The sequence below is a fragment of the Ceratosolen solmsi genome, unplaced genomic scaffold (assembly GCF_000503995.2).
Source record: "Ceratosolen solmsi marchali unplaced genomic scaffold, CerSol_1.0 scaffold29, whole genome shotgun sequence".
In the NCBI taxonomy this organism is placed as follows: Eukaryota; Metazoa; Arthropoda; class Insecta; order Hymenoptera; family Agaonidae; genus Ceratosolen; species Ceratosolen solmsi.
Window position 1 is genome coordinate 11,852,150 of NW_011948417.1, and position 21,180 is coordinate 11,873,329.

The window sequence follows — 21,180 nt, forward strand, 5'->3', positions numbered from 1 at the left end:
TTAAATGAGCTTAGCGATTGATATTCTGTAAATTAGATAAAAATTCAATAGACATCTATGAAAGATAAGTATTTTGTATATGTTTAAATACCTCCATAGATACTTGGTTAAACGTTATAGAAATACTATGATAATAAAAAACGACTATTAGAGTAGTGCTTATTATTTTTCAACCACAACTCCGTAATTAGATTTTTCATCTAAAAAAATCCTTATACATCACTGTTTACAAAATATTCTGCTTCTCTCCAAATGATGAAGTCTGAATGAGTAATTAAAGCACGAGGTAAAAAGACTCTAGCATACTATAATTAATTCTTACAGTAATTACCATATAAAAAATGACAGCTACTATAAAAAACTATAAAATAGTGTAACGTGAAATAATTAACTTGATTTGATTTGTGCTACAGTTTAGTTTTGATGCATAACGAGGTACAAATAATTCCAAGGTCTTTGGTTAACTACCTGAATCTATATGATTGACTAGTCATTGTTAGCAAATATGACATGTTTTTTATATTTGGATCCAGAAGAGAATTTTTTATTTTTAGATTGTGTCTGTATCAATAACATTATCATTGGTATATATATTTACTCTAGTTGGAAAATAAATAAATGATCGTTTATAAAATTATAATTAGGATTCGATTTTAAATCGTGATGAGTATTTTATTTAGCTTAACACTTTCTCAGATATACATTATAACAATATTAATATCCTTTTTAAATATATTGCGTAAATTGATATATATTATATTTATAATTTTGTTTTGAAATAGTACGCGCAAAAGAAATATTACTTGTATTTTATTAAAAATATTCCAACTTCTGTAATAAATATAATACAATATTTATACATGTATGAATAAGGGGATATTTTTAATGTTTGTTTGAAAATGTTTAATAAAACAATCATTTACAGCCTATGTATTGAAAAATTAAAACATATTTTCTGATAATTGTATTATACGAGATCATTCATTTCGTGTGAAAATCAAAAGCTGACTAAATTAATTAACAATAATAATTCTGCGTTAAACTCGCAAAATATATCATAAGCTACTACTACTCGACAGTCAAAAAGAGTCACGAACGAATGACTATAGAACCTCTAAAGTCTTCTAAATGTCAGATTGCTTGATTTGCTGCAAACAAGCATATAACGAGAAGCCACTTGGTAGGGCATGAAACAGTGGGACAAACTGGTAATTGATTAAAGCAATCTTCTCCCCTTATATGTTAGGTTCGGGCCGATGGCAGCTACTCGCTTTAGTTCACTTGACCCCAAAGCTATCTCTTCGTCATTCTCGTTATTGCAGCCCCCTCTGGTACACATGAATACGCACTCATGAGTATAGGTGCACCTCTTCGAATGAACATGCTGATCGTAAGTCTTGATGGTCCATCGATGCTGCATTCAACAATGACATTGACGACATTTCTAGGGTAGTTCTCGGCCTTGGGGTTAAGCCGATGAAACTCTATGCAATTTTCTTAATGTACTCACTAAATGCTCCTGCGATAGTTTCAAATGCAATGAATGATGGATAGGGTATAGAGGTTGCCTCATTCGTATCTGTCTATCCCCTTCTGTTCTCATTCTCATTTTCTCTATATTTTTTACTGTTTTTATAATATTTATACTTGTAATTATAATTATAATACTGCATTTATTTCTATTCATATTTTCTATGTATATAATAGCTATTTGGATTCCTGCGTTTCTTGATAATTTGTGTTTTACAAATAATCTTTAAATTTCATATATGTACTTATAGAATACTCTTAAATTTTTATATACTAAGCCTTCAATAAATAGCCTTCAATAAAAACAGCTTTGATAAATTTGAAGCTAAATTTGAAAATAAATATTTACGATTATAGATCCTAAATTTTTTACAAGACAAATAATCAGAAATATTATTCGTATCAAAAATATATTTTTTATAATATATTAGAAAATATTTTACAGTTTTTATATACTGCTATTGAGTAAAAGGTTAATTAAATCTACAATTATTAACAACTTTTTATTATCCTTAACAAATAAGTATATATACATATCATTTTTTATATATTATAAATTATGCTTCTATCATGTATGAAAAATTTATTTTATTTCTCACAAAAAATAAAATAAATATAGTAGCAATTTAAATAAAATTTAATTGGTAATATCGAATAAGAATAGAGTTACAAGAATCTTTTAAATAATGATTTTTAAAAAAATTTAATTTTTTATAATAGATTACTTATGAATTAAAATCTATAACTCTTAATCGAAAAATTATATATTAAATAGTGCTTAACATTAAAATCGAATTTAATAATGTAAAATTAAATATTATTGTATTCAAGAAGCTGAATGATCTTAGTACCTAGATAATTTAGAAATTCCTTTATTATTGAATAATTACCAAATAAAATATTTATATCTATTTACTATGAGTTTCATTGTTTTAATGACTTCATTAAAAAAATTAAATTAGTAGCGTATACGATTAATGTGAATGTTTCGTTATAAAATAATAATTAAAAATGTTTTCCTTAAATTTATAATTAAATATATTATCTCATTTGTTTAAATAATTCTTTAAATACTTCATTAATAAATAAAAACATTTCGTGTTTATTATATAGGATTCAAATAATTAAATTAGTTTTATTATATGAGAATTAAATTTTGAATTAAAAAAATCTAATACTGAGGATTTGTATTTAAATATTAAGAGTAAATAATTCAATTTAAATTGTTAATTTTTTAAATGCATGATTAAATAAGAATTTAATTCTGGAATTCTTGATATTTTTTAAAATCACATATCAAGTTATGAATAAATAATTTATGAATAATTAATTAAAAAAATAATTTGTGAAAGATTGTATATAAGTACAATATAAAAGTTTCTAATTAAAAAAGTAATTTTTAATTATATAAAAACTTAATAGTGAAGTAAAGTGATGGCTCATTGAAGAAAATGCATGGCTTTTAATTTTATTAAAGGAAAAACTATAATTGTAATAATGTCGATAGAAACTGATAGCACCAAAAACAAAATGAAATGAAAGGAATCATTTTATTTAATTAATATTTTAATTATTTTATTTAATTATTTTATTACTACATTATATAAATGATTTTAGCTAAGCTTTCAAAGTTTTATTATGATGGAATCACCATCTACACTACACAGAGATGCGCACCAGCCTATGCAGTTAGTGTTGAAAGAACAGAAACGATAGCAACGACATTAAGCTTTAAACGTGCCTATGAATAAAACGGGTAATGGGGTAGTTAATTCCCCCATATGCGTGAAACGCACAATGTATGCACATGGATGGTGTTTTGCGTTTACATAATACGTCTACCCTGATTGTGATTGTGATTATGCATACATAAGCATAAACGCGGATAGACGTAAAAGTCACTCTATTTGGATTCATGTAGAATATCGAAAAAATATATGCACAGTTTTAGGTTAAATCGAAATTATTTATATTTTTTTATCCATTTTAAAATTAAACCATCAATGGTAGTACCTTTAGTCTTTATTTTGAAGCTTTACTATATATATAGAATTATAATTTGAAATTGTATATTTCAATTTTGCATTATGTATCGCTTATGTAATTTTCTAGAAGTGTGATATAATATCAAAGAATTATTTGATCGATAAGGCAATTCAATCTTAGACTATAAAAACAAATTATAAATTTAAACAAATTTTAATTCGTTTGCATCTAGTACTGATAGAATAATTTATTGTACAATACTTTTAGTGAAAAAGAGATTTTTTTTTGCTTAAATTACATCCTAAATATTTACACTTTTTCGTAAACAATATTGTGAGTACAATTCTTACATTCGTACTTGTACTAAATATAATAATTATTATGTATTATTTTATGATGAATATATGAAATAAATTAAATGAAAATTCTTAAAATAAATGTCACATTGATATATTGTTATTAATATATTGATATATTCTTATTAAACAGGAAAAGTTTAACTTTAAATTTAATCTTTTTTCAAAATTACAATTGACTGATATTTTTAGAAATTAATGTCTATTTTCTGAAATGCTTTAATCAATTCTTTGTTAATAATTGATAAGCTATAAATAATTACTATTTATTTTAAATATAAATTATTCTATAAACAGACGAATTCCGATTTTTCGAATATTATTTTTCAATAAAGATTAAATAATAATTGTATTGTAGTGTTTTCGAGTTTAAAGTAAAATTTATCATTACTATAACGAATAATAAAACAACAATAGATTTAATATATCAAAAATGTTGTATAAAGATCGTATATAATTAAATATTTATCAGTATAAATTAAATTATTAAAGTATTTTGTTAAAAAAAGAAAGATATTTTTTAATTATATTTAATATAATATATGATATAATTATATAATAATTACATATCAATAATAATGTATTATAATATATAATAATAATAATAATAATAATAATATAACGAATTATATTTTTCTTATATCCATTAAATTACATAGAAAATAAATGTCATGAAAATTAGTTACCAGTATTTCATTAGATATTAAAAATTAAATACTCGATTTTTGTACGTTTAAATAATAACAAAATTTTAATTTTAATTTACGAATAAAATATAATTCCCTTCATCGATTTTGTAAATAATAATTATAAATCAAATGCAAGTGAATATTATAAATAGAATATAAAACATATATTTTTTTAATTATTAATTAAAATAATTAAAATATTTTCAAAATGTTTTTTTCAAATGTGTTATTAAGTATTAACTTGAATTAAAGACTTCTTCATGATCTTTTTTATTAACTCTTGCAATCTGCGTATACATTAAGGTTACTTTTTTACTTTCTCTCCCGCTTTATACATACATATATTCTTGTTTTTTTTTATCATTTTATCAACATTGCACAGTAATCTTATAAATGTGGGTTTATGTATTACTCAACTCTGCGGACACATTGTTCACATTTTATACTTGTTTGAACAATTCCCTTTTGCGTTTTTCGAACCAGCGATCATCTCTCCTATGTATACGTGTTCTTATTCATCCAAAGCACGTGTTATATGCGATTTAACCAAATGGTCTGCAGGGGGAAATGCACATATATTCAAGCATCACTGCTCATAGTTTTATCGGTCGGAAGAACATTCTAATTTATTAATGCAGTTGCTTAAGCACATGGATATCAACGTGATACGTACTCTTATTTTCGATTTTTCTCGAATTTTCCGTATTTTTAAAATTTTATAATACATGTAATGCATGTATAACAAATTTTTATGATACTTTTTCCATAGTTTGACATATAAATTTTATGAAACATGAAACTGTCCGCAATTTTGTTCATTTATATTATTTGAAAACCATGTATTATGAGGAATTTAGATTATCACAATTAAAAAAAAATAAATAAATAAAAAGGGTTTTACATTCGATCTTAATTTTAATGAATGAAGAAACTTTATAAAATAGATAGATTGCAACACTTTTTATCTATGGCTAACAGATAAATGAATTTTTATTTAAAGTAAAAAAGCTTTGTTTAATAAGGCAAGAAGGTATAACTAATAAATATATAGTAAAACATATTTACAATTCAATATTTGAAAAAAGAAATATAATTTGTTATATAAACAATTAACGGAGCGCAGTGTCTTCAAGATTTAACAGTAATCTCAATGATGAAAAAAGAAATCAGCAGTGAATCTTTCAGAAGCACGGGCATCAGGATTCTCCAAATATCCCTCTATGAATTTAGTCACAAAAAATGTCGATGCTTCTACAGTATCCCCTGTACACTCGTTTGCCTGGCAATAAACACTACAGGGGTTCTTGACAATGAGTGGAACCTGTCATTGCGCAGGGGGTTTACGATCCAGCATTATGCAGCTTTTCAATGTGTCGAAGGGACTGAAATGTATGTATAGATAAGACATAGAAGAAGAGGGAAAGATATTTATAAATAAAGATATTAATTTGTAAAGATCTTAAAATAAAAGATACAAGTTTATACTTTTCTTATGTTTTTAGTAGTAATCCATTATTTTAATAACATTATTATGAATAAAATGTGAGTCTCAAAAATACAATTATTATTATACTTTTTATATATTTTTAACCAACAAAAAGATTTTTGTAAAATAAAAATAAAATATTAAACTGTAATTAAATTAGACAATGCGTATATATTAAGTGTATTAAATAAGACAAAGATAAATTGTACAAATCATTGACAAACATTTTTACAGTTTTTTTAATAGCATTCGTTGAACTTTTATAATAATAGTTGAACTTTATAGTCAAAATATATTTTTTAGTAAAATTGAATCAAATTTGCATTCTCTACTATTCTAAATCTTTTTCATTTATTTTTTAATATCATATAGACATTTTTCAGTAATATACAAGCTTAATTTATAAAAATTTTACTCGTGTAAATGGAAAATGAGCAAATATAATTTTATTTTCTATTTCACCGCACAATATGACAGTTGAGAAAAATCATAATTTTTATTGGTGTTATCAATAGCTTGTATTGATATTTAGAAAATATTATATATTTAGATTAAGAAATTTGAATTTAGTAACAATAATCATGTTTAAAAATTAATAAAATTATCTTAAATATTTTCATTTAAACTATTTTTAAATAACATGCATATTCTCATTCAATTTTTTCTGTCACACCAGTTGCTTATTACATTAAATTTCCATATTGTATTTTATAGAAAACTCAATCTGTCTTCAAATTACACCAAATTTTTTCATGTTTTTTACATTATTAGATTTATTAATTCAAATTTACAGGCAAATTTTAAAGTCAAATTTTAAAAGATTCCTAAAATATGAAAAAGGTCTAAATTTATAAAATACAATTAATTTCATATTCTCAACCTATGTATACTATATAACATATATTACTAATAATATTCAGATAAGTCTTTGTGACTAAATTGATCTCAAAGACTTCAAGACTCAAAGATACATTAAAATTTTTAATAAAAAATAGGAAATTAAAATAGTTACATCTCTTTTATATTATTACAGGAATATTATATTTGAAATATTATATCAATATAATTTTTATACAATGTATAAATAATTTTTATACAATATGTATACAATTAATATTATTATATTATTATAAACTTCTTCAATTAAACCAATATAATAACTACTTGGAAATAGAATTTTTTATATTAGTCATGCAGCAAAGAAGTTTACAAATTTTACACTATAATATCATAAAAATTAAAAAAGATATTGCATATTTTAGATTAATAATTGACAAAAATGATATCATGTTAATAATTTAGATCCCAATTTATAGTTTTGTTAGTCTACATGAAGGTTTTATAACAAGAAATAAAATATAGAACAATTACTTATGTAAGTTTAATAAGTAATTTATAGGATAGTTAAAATTGTTTAAGATTATTAAAATTGGAACAAAGGGTTGAGAAAATCTACGATAGTATTTTTATAATACATATAGAATAATATTAATTTAGCATAATATTAACTATAATACGATATTATTGAGCTATTTAAAAAATGAAATAAAAGAAAACTATATATAGTAAAGAAAAATATAAAACGAAACTAGAAAATAATAAAAAGGAATAAAAAAGTTGAAGAAATTGAAGGATTAATGAATACATCATCTTCTGTATTACATTAATCTGGACTCCAGTAAGTATATCTTTGTTCTACATTGAAAAGATAGTAAACAAAATAAAATCATATATAATAGTATAAATAATAAAAAATTAACAATATATAATAAATATTTATATAATATACAATATAACTATATAATATAATAAACATTAAATAAAGACTCAAAATATGAAGATGTACACGAAAAATAGAAAAAAAACAATAGAATATATGAAACCACCGCTATTAAATAAATTTAAAAAGTAGGGAGAGAGAGAGAGAGAAAGACAGACAGACAGAGAGAGAGAGACAGACAGACAGAGAGAGAAGTTACGAATATAATGATAATTATGAAAATAAAAAATTGTTGAATATTACAGAAAAAGAATAAAAATAGGTCTACAATATGATTGATAAAACATAAAATATAAGAAAATATAAAAAGAAAAGAATACAAAAAGGAAAGACGGAAGGCTCAATAAGAAAAAGATAACAAAAATAATAATCGGAAAGCTTAAGAAAATATGGTGAAACCTTTGGTTTTTTTTATTCATTTCACTCAACATTGGAAGGGCATCGACAGGGCGCTCATCGTCTGAACTTGCTTTTATCTCTATATCAATTAAATAAGGTATTAAATGCAAGTATTTAAGATCAAGATAAATTATTTACCACCTAGTGTACGTCTGTGGAATAAGGATGTATGACTTTGTAGAAAAAAGTCGACGAATACATTCTGCTATTATACGTCAGATAAAAAACTTTGATTTTTGAAAATTAATAAACTACTAGCATACTAATAAATTAAATCAAAGGTCAAAACGCGCACAAAAAATTGAATAAGGTAGAAAACATAATTTAAAATACAAAATTCTTAAATACAAAATTTATGAAATAAACGTGTTTTCTGTCGATTATTAAAAATAAAAATCATTTTTCTACGTTTAATATTATTAAATATGTTTTTATTAAATAGGTGCATGTAATATTTGTTTCATAATATTTAATATTTCTGATAACGTATAATGAATATAATGTATAAATTATTGTAATAAAATATCGCGAGAAACATAATTTACGTAGAAATATTAAGATATACAAAATAGAAAAAAATGGTAAAAATTTTCATTTTTCAAAAAAATTAGAAAAATTATAAATACATTTAAATTTTCTAAGTACTCGAATATTTACACTGAAAATTTATGTTAATGGTTAAATTGGTATGTTTACAATATAAAAATTCTTACAATGCATATTATTATACAGTACACAGCTTTTCCTAAATGTAAAATATTCTACATTTAGAAAGAAGACTTACAATTTCATACAATATATATTTATATAAATTTTTAAACAAGAAAATGATTATTGTTGTAAATTCATTTTATAACGTATATTGATATATTATATTAAAACATAATTAAGAAGAAAATATTATTAATCCAAATATTGTTCAAAAACTAATTAAAATTTCTTACTTTTTTAGAATTTTTATTTCATTTTAAAGGTTATATCTTAATAATATTAACAATTTTTTAGTAATTAGTATATGAAAAATAATAATTGAAGACAAAAATGTACGTTACAATAAAAAGAATTACATTTTTTGAGAATTTTTTATTTTAATATAAAGATTTTTTATAAATAATGTAAAAAATAGTACCATTCATTTTTTAAAGTATAGGTTTATAATGGTATTCATATTAAATTAAAAGTAATGTTACTTTTATGAGACCTATGGCTTTGTATTCAACCGTAAATATAACTAAAACTATATCATGAAATATTTTTTTTTAACTTTTGATAATGTATTTTAGAGTACCTTAAAGTAATTGTATTTAAAATGTCAAAAAATCTGAAAGTCTATGCTACTCGTAAATATATTATATATAATATTTAATTTATTTCCAATAAAAACATTAGTGTCCAAAATTTATTTTGTATCGTAACTTTTTCATTTACGATAAGCAATGAAGTAGGCAAAAGTAGAAAAAAATTTTGAGAGTGTAAATTTTCTCTCCACAAAAGTCAGTTTTTCCATTTCATGAGAATTTTCACCCTTCCTAAGAAAACCATCCCTAAAAGTCGTTGAGGAGCGTTCTCGGTACTCGTTCACGCCCCAAGTTGGTGTGGGCGGTCCTCAAGTAGCCAATACGCGCTTTAGTAAGGGTGCATTGTTCAGCCAATAGGCATTCGATATCTCCCGCCCTTATCATCGTCAATATTGAAGTTGCGCCACCACGTGCCACGAAAAACTCAACAGTGCAGTCGTGAGAGCGTTTCCTCTGTGAACTGCTCTTCTCAAATTTGTGGATATAGGATGCAACGAAAATAGTGCAAGAGATACAATAAACGGAATGTAGTCCGAGCTCGAACTGTATCCAAATTCAAGATGATCGGCTGTGAATTTAATTTCCATTCCCGGCCAGAAATATTAACGCCACCACAAAGTAGCCCGGAATCATTCGTCCCAGCTTCTGTTCAAAAGGCCATGCACACACTAGAGCATTCAGCAATGGAACTAGGCCTTTCAGCCAATGTCCCGAATATTATTTACTGTAAGTGTGGTTATCAACGTTGACAAATTGTGGGTTACAACAAGTCTTTACGAATTCGTCTTCATGAATTACAAAATCGGTTCGAGCCTTATTACATCAAGAATTAAACTACATCTATAGTATCACTAATCTTTCTCAAAATTTTTTCAATTATTTCTGGATATTATACTTTATTTCTAAATTATTATTATTTTATGTTACCTTTAAAGATAATTTTAGTTTTTGTGTCAAAATACTTTACATAAGTATTAAAAAGATAGTTCTATTAATAAGATATCTCATAATAATTGATCTGATTCAAAATTTTATATTTAATTATGAAAAGATCAATTACTAATGTCATTTAATTATTTATTATAATTAGAAACATCATATCAAAGTGTATCATTACTTTATAATCAGACACGGTTATTATTAATTCACTTTTTATTAAAACTTCTATAAATATAAGTTTTTATTGAAATTCAATATATTTAATTATATGAATCTATTTCTACTATATATAATTCTTACATTTTACATGAATTTATTATTCTTAAGATAATACATTTTAATTATTTCTAAAATTTATATAAAATATTCATTCACGTTATGATTTATTTTACCTTACATATAAAATGATTTATTATTGCGTTTGAATGCAATATAAAAAATTTATTTTAAATTAAAGGTTAAATTGATATAATAGTAATTTCATTAAAAAACTACAAATGCTATTCATTCATTCTTTTAAAACAATAAAAACACTTATATATATATATATATATATACAATTTGGTTGGTTTTTTAATAGTTATTCTAACCTTGTCAAATATAACTTTATAATATATCATACAGTATAGATTAAAGAATTAAATATGTAAATTATTAAATGAAAATTAAAACAATAAATTATTAAATTGGTAAAAATTATAATTAATTTATAATTAATTTAAATAAAGTCAAAATTGTTTAATTTTAAAAAAAATTTATTTCATTTCTAATGGTAATTGTTATAATGATAATAATTTATATAAATATTTTTGTAATTTTTATATTCTTATAACAATCTCATAATTACTTTATATATCCATTATTGATTATAAATTAAAATTTATATTTAATAATTTAATTAATTTTACTTAATTATAAATTATACTTTATTTTATATAATTCGGATTATTACATGATAATAGTATTGAGGGAATATTTTAAATATGCAGAAAATAACTACTTTTTATAACTATATTGTATGAAAAAAATTTGTACTCTAATTAAATAAATTTGATACTTTATTATTTATTTATAAATTTATTTAATTTAAACAAAAAGTTTAAATGTTGATTATTTATAATAAGCATATTATCCAATAATTATAAATAAAAAATTAAAATAATCAATTGTTACACACAAGTAGATTCTAAGAATCATAAGTGAAATTTTGATTAAAATTACGAATATAAACAAAATTCTATGATACATTTGACATTAAATTTTGAAATAATGCAAAGTAATACGAAATTTGCATTTACAAATATTATATGAGTTTACAAAAGAAATTCCTATAAAATAATGAAGTTTATTCAATTTTACAATATTTAATGAAAAACGGCACTATATATATCGTATACTTTGAACTTTCATTATTAAATTATTATTATTTATTTATATTATATTATTATTAAAATACTGTAATTAATTAATAGTATTATCAAAGAATATTATCAAATAATTAATGATATTATACCCATTACACCCATTATAATTTTGAATTTTTTTCATCATTAAAAAGTTTTACATTATTTAGAATATCTTTAACAGTAATTTTATAAATCACTAATTAATTTATATTATAATATACTGTCATTTGAAATCTCTTGCTTAAAAGTAAAACCAATGTATTAATTAATATGAATTATAAATAATACTATATTTAATAAAAATATATATATTAGTGAATTTAAGAAGACACAAACCAATTTTTATGTTAATCAGTATTATTCTTTTTATTACAGCTTCGATACCTAAATGCGGAGGATGTCAAAAGGCAATTCTTGATAGATATGTTCTTCGAGTAATGGATAGGTGCTGGCATGCCGGTTGTCTTACTTGCCGGGATTGCGGTGTTAGACTATCAGACAAATGTTATGCTCGGAATGGCCATGTATTCTGTAAAGACGACTTTTTCAAGTAAGGATCAATTTCGCTATCTCAAAAAACTTTCATTTCTTTAACACAGTTTTCTATTGTAATGGAAAAATATTAAAAATATTTTTACAAAATAAAATAAAATTTAGAATAATTTAATAACTTAAATGGTATTCTTTGTAATGAAGTTTACATCTTATCAGCATAATATTTATCAATATATTATTGATTTATAACAAAAATTACCATTTTATTCTAGTATTACTGCTTGAAACTTATATAATAAGCTTGTATCAAATAAACAATTAAAAGTGATCCGATTTTTATAGTATGTTAATCCAAAATAAGTATAGATCGTGTATTCAAAATTAAACCATATTGTTTTTAATTTTATAAAATTATTATTGGAACTGATTCTTAATTAAAAAAGGTTTTAAATGTATACGTTTTCAAAAAATGAATAAATTATTTATTAGAAAAAAATTATAAAATCTGCACCATAATTCAGAATAAAAAGATCACTTTAAACAAATATTGTCTGCACAATTGAAATTATGCAAGTTATTATTTTACCTATAACTACTAATATCGTAGTATCGTAATATGGTAAATAATAAAATTATAATATAAAACAATGACAATTTTTAATGTTAAAAAAGATACAAGAAAAATTAGTATCTCTTCCTTCTAACTTATAATGAATACAACATAAACATCGGTGGAATTACAATGATGTTTTAAATTAATAATTAATAAGACTGAAAAGCGGATTTAAAACATAAAGATGTAAGGTGAATCTTTAGGTATTTACGAAAATTATATACTGCGATGTCAGTGCACGAGTGAATAAAATATGAATATTTTGTTTGCTGTTGGTGTGGCAGGCGTTTCGGCACAAAGTGTGCTGGCTGCGGCCAGGGTTTGGCGCCTTCACAGGTCGTGCGTCGGGCGCAGGATTTGGTCTACCATCTCACATGCTTCTTGTGCACTATGTGCTCAAGGCAACTTGATACCGGGGACGAATTCTATCTCATGGAAGATGGCAAACTCGTCTGCAAACCCGATTATGAGCAAGCTAAAGCTAAAGGTAAATTACTATTTACAAATCACTGATTTAGTCTTCATTATTATTATTTATATTGTAATATTATAAATAAAAGGAAGTGTTAATATTAAGTGTAAGTTATAATTAAACAAAATCAAATGCTCTTAAATTTAAAGTTTTTTATAATCTGTTTGGGTTTATACAATTTTTGTTAAATAGTTTAATATATATTAATCTTTATCGATTTATAAACAACGTTCCTTTAATGTTTTGTTCAATTTTATATTATAAATAATTTTTATATAGAACTTGCAGATGGTGGAAGTATTGATGGTGACCAACCAAATAAGAGACCGAGAACAACAATTACAGCAAAACAATTGGAAACATTAAAATTAGCATACAATAATAGCCCAAAACCGGCGAGGCATGTTCGAGAGCAACTTTCACAAGATACGGGCTTGGACATGCGCGTTGTTCAAGTTTGGTTTCAGAATAGGTAAATTCTAAAAAAAAATTTTTAAATTATTTCAATGTTAAGTATTTAAAGTAAAAAGCTTCAAATTTTAATTTAAAATTAAATATCGTATTGATAGTATTCCATTATTGTAACTATTGAATCACTTATTGAATCGACATTATTTATTATACAATATTAAATTATACATTAATATGTACAAAAATAGCTATTTTTTCAAGGCCAGTAGATATTAATTTAAAAAATCATAATATTATAAAATTATAATATTTAAAAAAAATTAATGTGAAAAACAAAAATAAATTCATACACAATAAATCATTGTTATTATAGAAGAGCAAAAGAGAAAAGATTGAAAAAAGATGCTGGTAGAACACGATGGTCCCAATATTTTCGCAGTATAAAAGGTAATGCAGGTGGTCATTCTCCAAGGCATGAAAAATTACTTGATAAAGATGAGTTAAAGGTTGATTTGGATTCTTCATTTGGTCATAATGGTAAGCTATTTTAATTGATTGTATCGATTATATTTATTATAACCGATGGTTTTCATGTTTACTCTTTTTTTTTGTATTCATAAATATTGCTTATTTAGTTAAAAATAAACAACAAAGTAAAGAAAATAGCGTTATTGAGGTTCAAAAAACAACTCAATGTTTTAACTGTATTCTAGATTGCATACAAATATTAGTAAAAGCAATGAATTATAATTTGCTTAAAATCTCTAAAATAACGAATTTTTTATTAACCGAGGGAGAAAGCTGTGAAGGGAAAGCAGACAAAATTTGAAGGCAGTATTCTTCAAATATTCAAGAGATCGCTCAGCTAACTGCTCTAGGGTTGTGCCTGAGATTTCAAAAAGATTGTGTGTACATGGTTATAGTATACAGTATTTCTATTCTATTTTTTATTATAAATATATCACATTTTTTACTTTATTACAGGAATAAGCTTTAAAAGATATAATAACAATTGTAATTTATACAATGATATACGAGAGAATTTAATTAATAAAAGTTGTTTTTAATTTATGTTACGTTAAATAAAATTAACTAAAGACATTTATAAATAAAAAAATTGTTCTAATAAGATAGGTAAAATAGAAATATTTCGTAAATTATAAAAATTATATAAAAAAGAATTTGTATTTTGTGATCTTACAAATCGAATAATACAATTAATAAACAAGAACTTTTAACTTTTAACAGTGATAGTTTATTAACAAATATTCAATAATTAGTTGGATAAATGAAAATCAAATTACGCGAATGAAATTGTACATACTTTTGTATACAGTAATTAGTTTAGTTCGTTCCATGTTATGATAGCCGGTATGCTTTATCGTACGTATATTTTGTTGAAGGCAAATTGAATAGCTTTTCAATTATTTGTGTACTATCTGTATTCAAAGAGACAATGTTGTTTTTTGAAATAGCGATGTTGTTTTTTGGAAACGATGTAAAAACTTAGATTTGAAATTATTTATTAGTATACTGATGTTACGTAATTCGATGAATGCTAAATTATATTTTGATGAATTTGGAAATAAAATTTAGAAAAACTGATAATATATCATTTTATTTTAAATAAGTAGATTATATACATTACATTCAGTAATTAAATGAATTTATATTACTTTTTCGATTATAAAATAGAATTTAAACTTTACAATTACTTAATACTCGCTAAACAGAATAACAGATTTTTATATACAGATAAAAACAGATTTCGAAATAAAAAATATAAATTTATATTTATTCAGCGTAAAATAAGAGGTCATTTTTACCTTCTTATATTATCAAAATATTGGCATATTCACACTTAAAATAAATATATCTGATTTTAATCATTTTCCATTAAAATACCTCACTTTCAATGTATATGTATTAAAAATTTAAACTGTATGATAGTTTTGCTGTATCCTCAGAAATATTTTATATCGCGTAAATTTTATTGGATCAATTTAATCAGTATCTACTGTTAATAATATTATATAATTTAAATTATTAAAGTTTTGAAACTGACTACTACCTATTTACTGGAATTCCTCAACATTATAAATATATATAACTTATTTTCGTTATTAAATTGATGGGGAGTAATATTGCGTTAAAATATGATGTTTAAAAACAGTTATAAATAATAGATATTTATATTTTTTTAAAAAGATTATTTTAAGCTCGAGAATCGGTATATATATATATATATATATTATTCGAGTGAAATAAAACTTTTTATTAAAAAATTATATTAAATCTAGATTCTAAAAATTTGTATATTTACATTTAACATATTATCCATCTTTCCACAAGTTTGTGACATCTCAAATAAATATTATTAAATCGATTTCTCTAAAAACCCAATAACTATAAAAATAGATGGCATTAATTTTAATTTGGTTTTTAAAAAAATGGTAATGTTTTTACAGAAATTTGTCGATTAATTATTTCATCTATTACAAAAAACGTCTTAAAGTAAAATATTTGTTTATAAATAATATAATGTTTATGTTTCATTTAATATAACTCTAATCATTTAATCATTTTAATTTGTATAAAGCATTTTTCAAAAAGATCTAAATAATATTTGAATTCGTGTGCATTTAAAAAATAATCACCTGTGTACAAACACCGAAACTATTGTTTGAGGTTCTAATACAAGGTTTAAGATAATGTTAATATTTTCGTATAGATTTAAGCAATGACAGTTATGGAACAGTTGTAAATATGGGCCTTGATGGCGAAGGATCAAGTCCAAGTGGTGGAGGCGGTGGGGGTATTGGTCCACCGCGCACTTATCTCGGTGCGACTACACCTCCATATTTATCCACGTCCAGATCGCCATCTTTGCCACCTCAGTTTCCTTATACTCCGGATGCCGGTCTGTCTGTTTATACGACACTCGGTAAGTAAGCCTTAGAGTTTATATATAAATCGTTATATATTTCTTTTATGATAAATTGAATTATAGTCATGCATTTGTGATTGACATACAATTTTAATTTGTCATTACGTATTGATCTTAAATCAAAATGCTCAGAAATCAATTAATTACTATACATAATAATAATTATTAGTTATAATAATTATTAATTCCAATTAGATGAAACGATGGTTAATAATTATAATTAATTTTAAGTATATATCTTAGTATGTAATTAAATTAATAAAGTAAAGCAAAATGATTCTATAGTATAACTACTGTGAAAATTAATGTTTCAATCATTCATTAAAATGTTAAAAAATAATTGTTTTAATAAAAACTTTACTTGTGACTGTTTTGTTAAAGAAAAATTCATTTATTCCCATGAGTTCCTGTTTAACATAAGTTAGTTCAATCAAAATTGTGTGCTTGAAAGATAATTAAAAAATGCAATAGAAAATTAATGTAGTTAAGTTTAGATTTTGACAAAGTTCCAAAATTTATTTAATAAAATTCAATATTCAAACTTATAATCATATATAAAAATAATTATATATACATCTACAGGTAATCTTATATTTAAATGAATAGGCAATTAATGATAACATAAAATTTGTAAAAATTAAATAATTGTAATAACGTCTCAGAGTATTTTTAATTTTTAATAATACATATTCAAATCTGTATTATTGTTCTATATATTTTTTTATTAGAAAAATGTTGTAACAGAAAAACTTCATAACGTATTCAAATTGAAAATTTTATTAAACTGGGTATAGAAGATCTTTAACAATTGAACACAGTAAAAATGCAATGGTAATACTGAATAACATTCAAAGAAAATTAAAAATAATGAATCAATACCACTATTTATTATAGGGTTTGTTACTACGTTAGAGTGCTTAAATTAAGACTAATGTTAATGCAGTATATATATTTATTGTAATATAATTTATATATTTAACTAGTAAAAATGTTTTTTATAAGATTTTGTTTCAATAATTTAGGCATCACATACAATCCATGTTCGTTGATGTGATTTTTTACCTGAATTGTACTTGCAATAAAAAATAAAATATTTGATCCTACTTTGTACGAGATTTTTTGAAACAATAAAATTACTTTTATTTGTAAAACAAATTAAAATTATTTTCTGTACTATTTTAAAATTTTATTTATTATATTTTGTTTATGATATGAACTATCTTTAAATACATAGTTTTTTGCAATTTACCAAGTAAATAGTGTTTAGCTGATCCCTTAGCTTCTAAATCTAATAAAAATATTAAAATAGACGAAACACCATAAATTATCAATAATTCTATTTAAAAATAATAGTTAAAATTTAAAGTAAATGGATGAATAATTATTGCCCGTTGTTTGTAGCCAGTAAAAAAGTAGTTTGAGAAAAACGCATTTAAATTTTCAGAAATGCTCAGAGTATATACCAGAGTGCCTCTATTCAATAAAAAATACAAGGTAAAAAATTTTCCGTCACGATAATCGATATTGTAGAACATATTAAAGAACTTTGCGATTCTTCAACCAAAAAACTCGATTTGTTAAAGTTCTTAAACTGGTATCATTTTTTAAATAAAGCAAACGTAGAAAAATGTCTAAGTATAGTTTGAACTGAAAACTAATAAAATAATATGACTTTACTTTGATAGGTGGTCCCGCCGGAATAGTGGCAGGAACAACTTCGGATTTAAGTAATGAGTCAAGCGGGGTTGGAGGTCCAGGCATTGGAGGTGCTGTTGGTTATCCTGATTTTCCACCTTCACCAGACTCGTGGTTAGGCGAACCGTCCATGCACCCGCATTCGCACCATTCCCACCTTTCGCACTACACCACATAGCCCAGCAAAACCATAATATTTCAGCAAACACACCACGAAATCTTGCCTTGGCTTTGACGATTGTGTAAATGTTTGGAAGATCAAAACTGTTATATCTATTCTCTAAACCTGTTCTAAATTCCTGGGCCCAAACCTCTATATTAACAATGATCTTTCTCTCAAGAAGAGATTTATAATAAAACAAAATATATATGCCACTATCATTTATTCGTTATGTAATTTTATTTTATAACAAATTAATACATCAACTACATTATAAAGTTGTAAACATTTACTGATTAAAAATATAGTACTTCTTGTTTGAAGTAAATTATTAATCTATTTCATCTATATATTTTCCTATTGGATTAAAACAAGATTTTATAAATCTGTAATTGGTTGAAATTATAGTGATTTTATATGTAATTATAATTTTTCATTAAAAATAAATTACAAATGAATTTACCTTTCCAACATTTAATCATTTATTGATAATTAGTAAATAAAATTCTTTAATTGCACAGTTTCAACATTACACAAGTTTCGAATAGTACTTTCGTCTCATATAAGTATGTACATTCAATTTTATGGCTGTGGTGCTTCCTTGTACAAAATATTTATATGATTAGAATATGTATCCCCATAAACGTATAAGCAATAAAATTACTTGTTGCTTAAACTAGAAATCATTCTTTTTCTAATGTATATGAGATTAGATTATACAATATGTAATTTAATTACTTGTATATATTGCGATGATATATTAGAATGAATTACATATGAAAATATTTAATTGACTATTTGTAAGTGAAAGTTATATATACATTTGAAAAAATAATAAAAAACAAGATTCCATTGAAAAATACTATTTTGACTGTCATACCTAAGAGTGCCCACTTACAATAAATAAAAAAATTAATTTAATCAAATATATTTTCGAATTTCGGAAATAAGTATCTTACTTAGACTACATATTCCTCATTTTTCATTGTCAATATGTACAATTTTTAAAAATACATATTTCGAGTAAATTTTATGCATTGATATAAACAAATCATATGTCAACAAATGATATGAATGCTACAGTAAAAATTAATTTTTTTCCTATAATAGTTGAAATAAAGAAGCACGAATATACAAAAATCAGCAAGTCAAGTAGTCAAATAATTTGATACCATCCTATATATTGACTTTGCTACTATATTACATCTATTAAATAATTAAATATATGAGTTGTGAATTAACTTTCTTTTTTAACAATTAAGGATACACACAAACTGTTTATCGATAATATGCATTATCATTAGCTATTAATATTATGAACAATATAAAATTATAATTATATATATATACTGTTTAGATGAACTATTATTAGATATACTTCTATTTATATAGATAATTCCTGTCAGATTACAATTTTTCAAATCATAGTATTTTACAATTTTTACATATTTATTTATAAATTTACTTATATTTCTTTACGAACTATATATTTATAAATAAATTTGATTTAGATACATAAATTTCAATTCAATTAACTGCTTTATCATTATAAATTAAATATATTTAAACTGTTAATTTTTTTTATCATTATCGTACAGTAATTAATAACATACTATGTCAATTATATTAGAAATTTTAAATATCGTTTTTAAATACTTCAACATATTTAAGTTACTACATGACTACGAAAGTTAAAAATTATATAGATATAACGTATCTAAATATTAAATAATATAAAATATCTAAAATTTAAAAAAAAATGCAATAAAAGTATATTCTTAATGATTTTATATTTAATAACAAGTTATGTTAAAATAGGAAATATACGTTATAATTATCAAAAAAAGAAGATATTTTTCTGTTTTAAATACATTCTGTTGAATGCATTGTCAATTAATCAACTAATTATGATAAAATTTTATTTTAATTATATTATTTATAAATTACTTTTATTTTTTAATACTATTTAGATTAGATATAGTATGAAAAACTTCAAACTATATTGAAATATTAAAAATACAAAAAACAATAATTGCATTGTAATGTATGTTACATGAAAAATGTAATATGCATACAAATTAAACTAAAATTATTAAAGAAAAAATATATATATTCAAAAGATATTTAGAGATTTGAGTACTTTGGTCAAACAATCGAAATGTTTATTGCAATAGATATAAAAATAAGTGTGTAAATAAATTGCTTTATTCGTGTCCTTATCGATATATTGGTATTTTAAATTCGCCCTATTTAATATTTATAACGTTAAACATTATATATTTTATAACTTTATAACTTTATAACTTTTACCATATATTTAAAAGGTAAATTATCTATTTTCCAAACTTTTTAAGTATACTTTTTATAATCATAATACTAAATTATATAATACTTTTCAAATTTGGTTATTTAAAGCAATATAATAATTCTATGACTATACTGTGTATCCTTATTATCAAACTTTACCGAAATTGATCCTTTTCTAAAATAATTTACATTATTTTAATTTAAAACGAAC

The 21,180-nt window shown here is 22.9% G+C and overlaps 1 protein-coding gene across 3 annotated transcripts; it reads left to right on the plus strand.

Annotated features, from left to right (window-relative positions):
* The first annotated feature begins 9,935 nt into the window (after positions 1-9,935).
* Lim3 (Lim3 homeobox protein) lies at positions 9,936-18,959 on the plus strand. Of its 3 annotated transcripts, XM_011496672.1 has the most exons (8): positions 9,936-10,250; positions 12,245-12,419; positions 13,253-13,464; positions 13,729-13,921; positions 14,234-14,397; positions 16,592-16,804; positions 18,252-18,301; positions 18,493-18,583. In XM_011496672.1, exons 1-8 carry the CDS (start codon positions 10,085-10,087, stop codon positions 18,508-18,510), a joined length of 1,191 nt encoding a protein of 396 aa, XP_011494974.1. In that variant the 5' UTR covers positions 9,936-10,084; the 3' UTR covers positions 18,511-18,583. The 3 variants fall into 3 exon arrangements, with proteins under 3 accessions (XP_011494974.1, XP_011494972.1, XP_011494973.1); XM_011496670.1 differs by lacking the exon at positions 18,252-18,301 and having other exon boundaries at positions 18,493-18,959; XM_011496671.1 differs by lacking the exon at positions 18,252-18,301 and having other exon boundaries at positions 13,262-13,464; positions 18,493-18,959.
* The last annotated feature ends 2,221 nt before the right edge of the window (positions 18,960-21,180 follow it).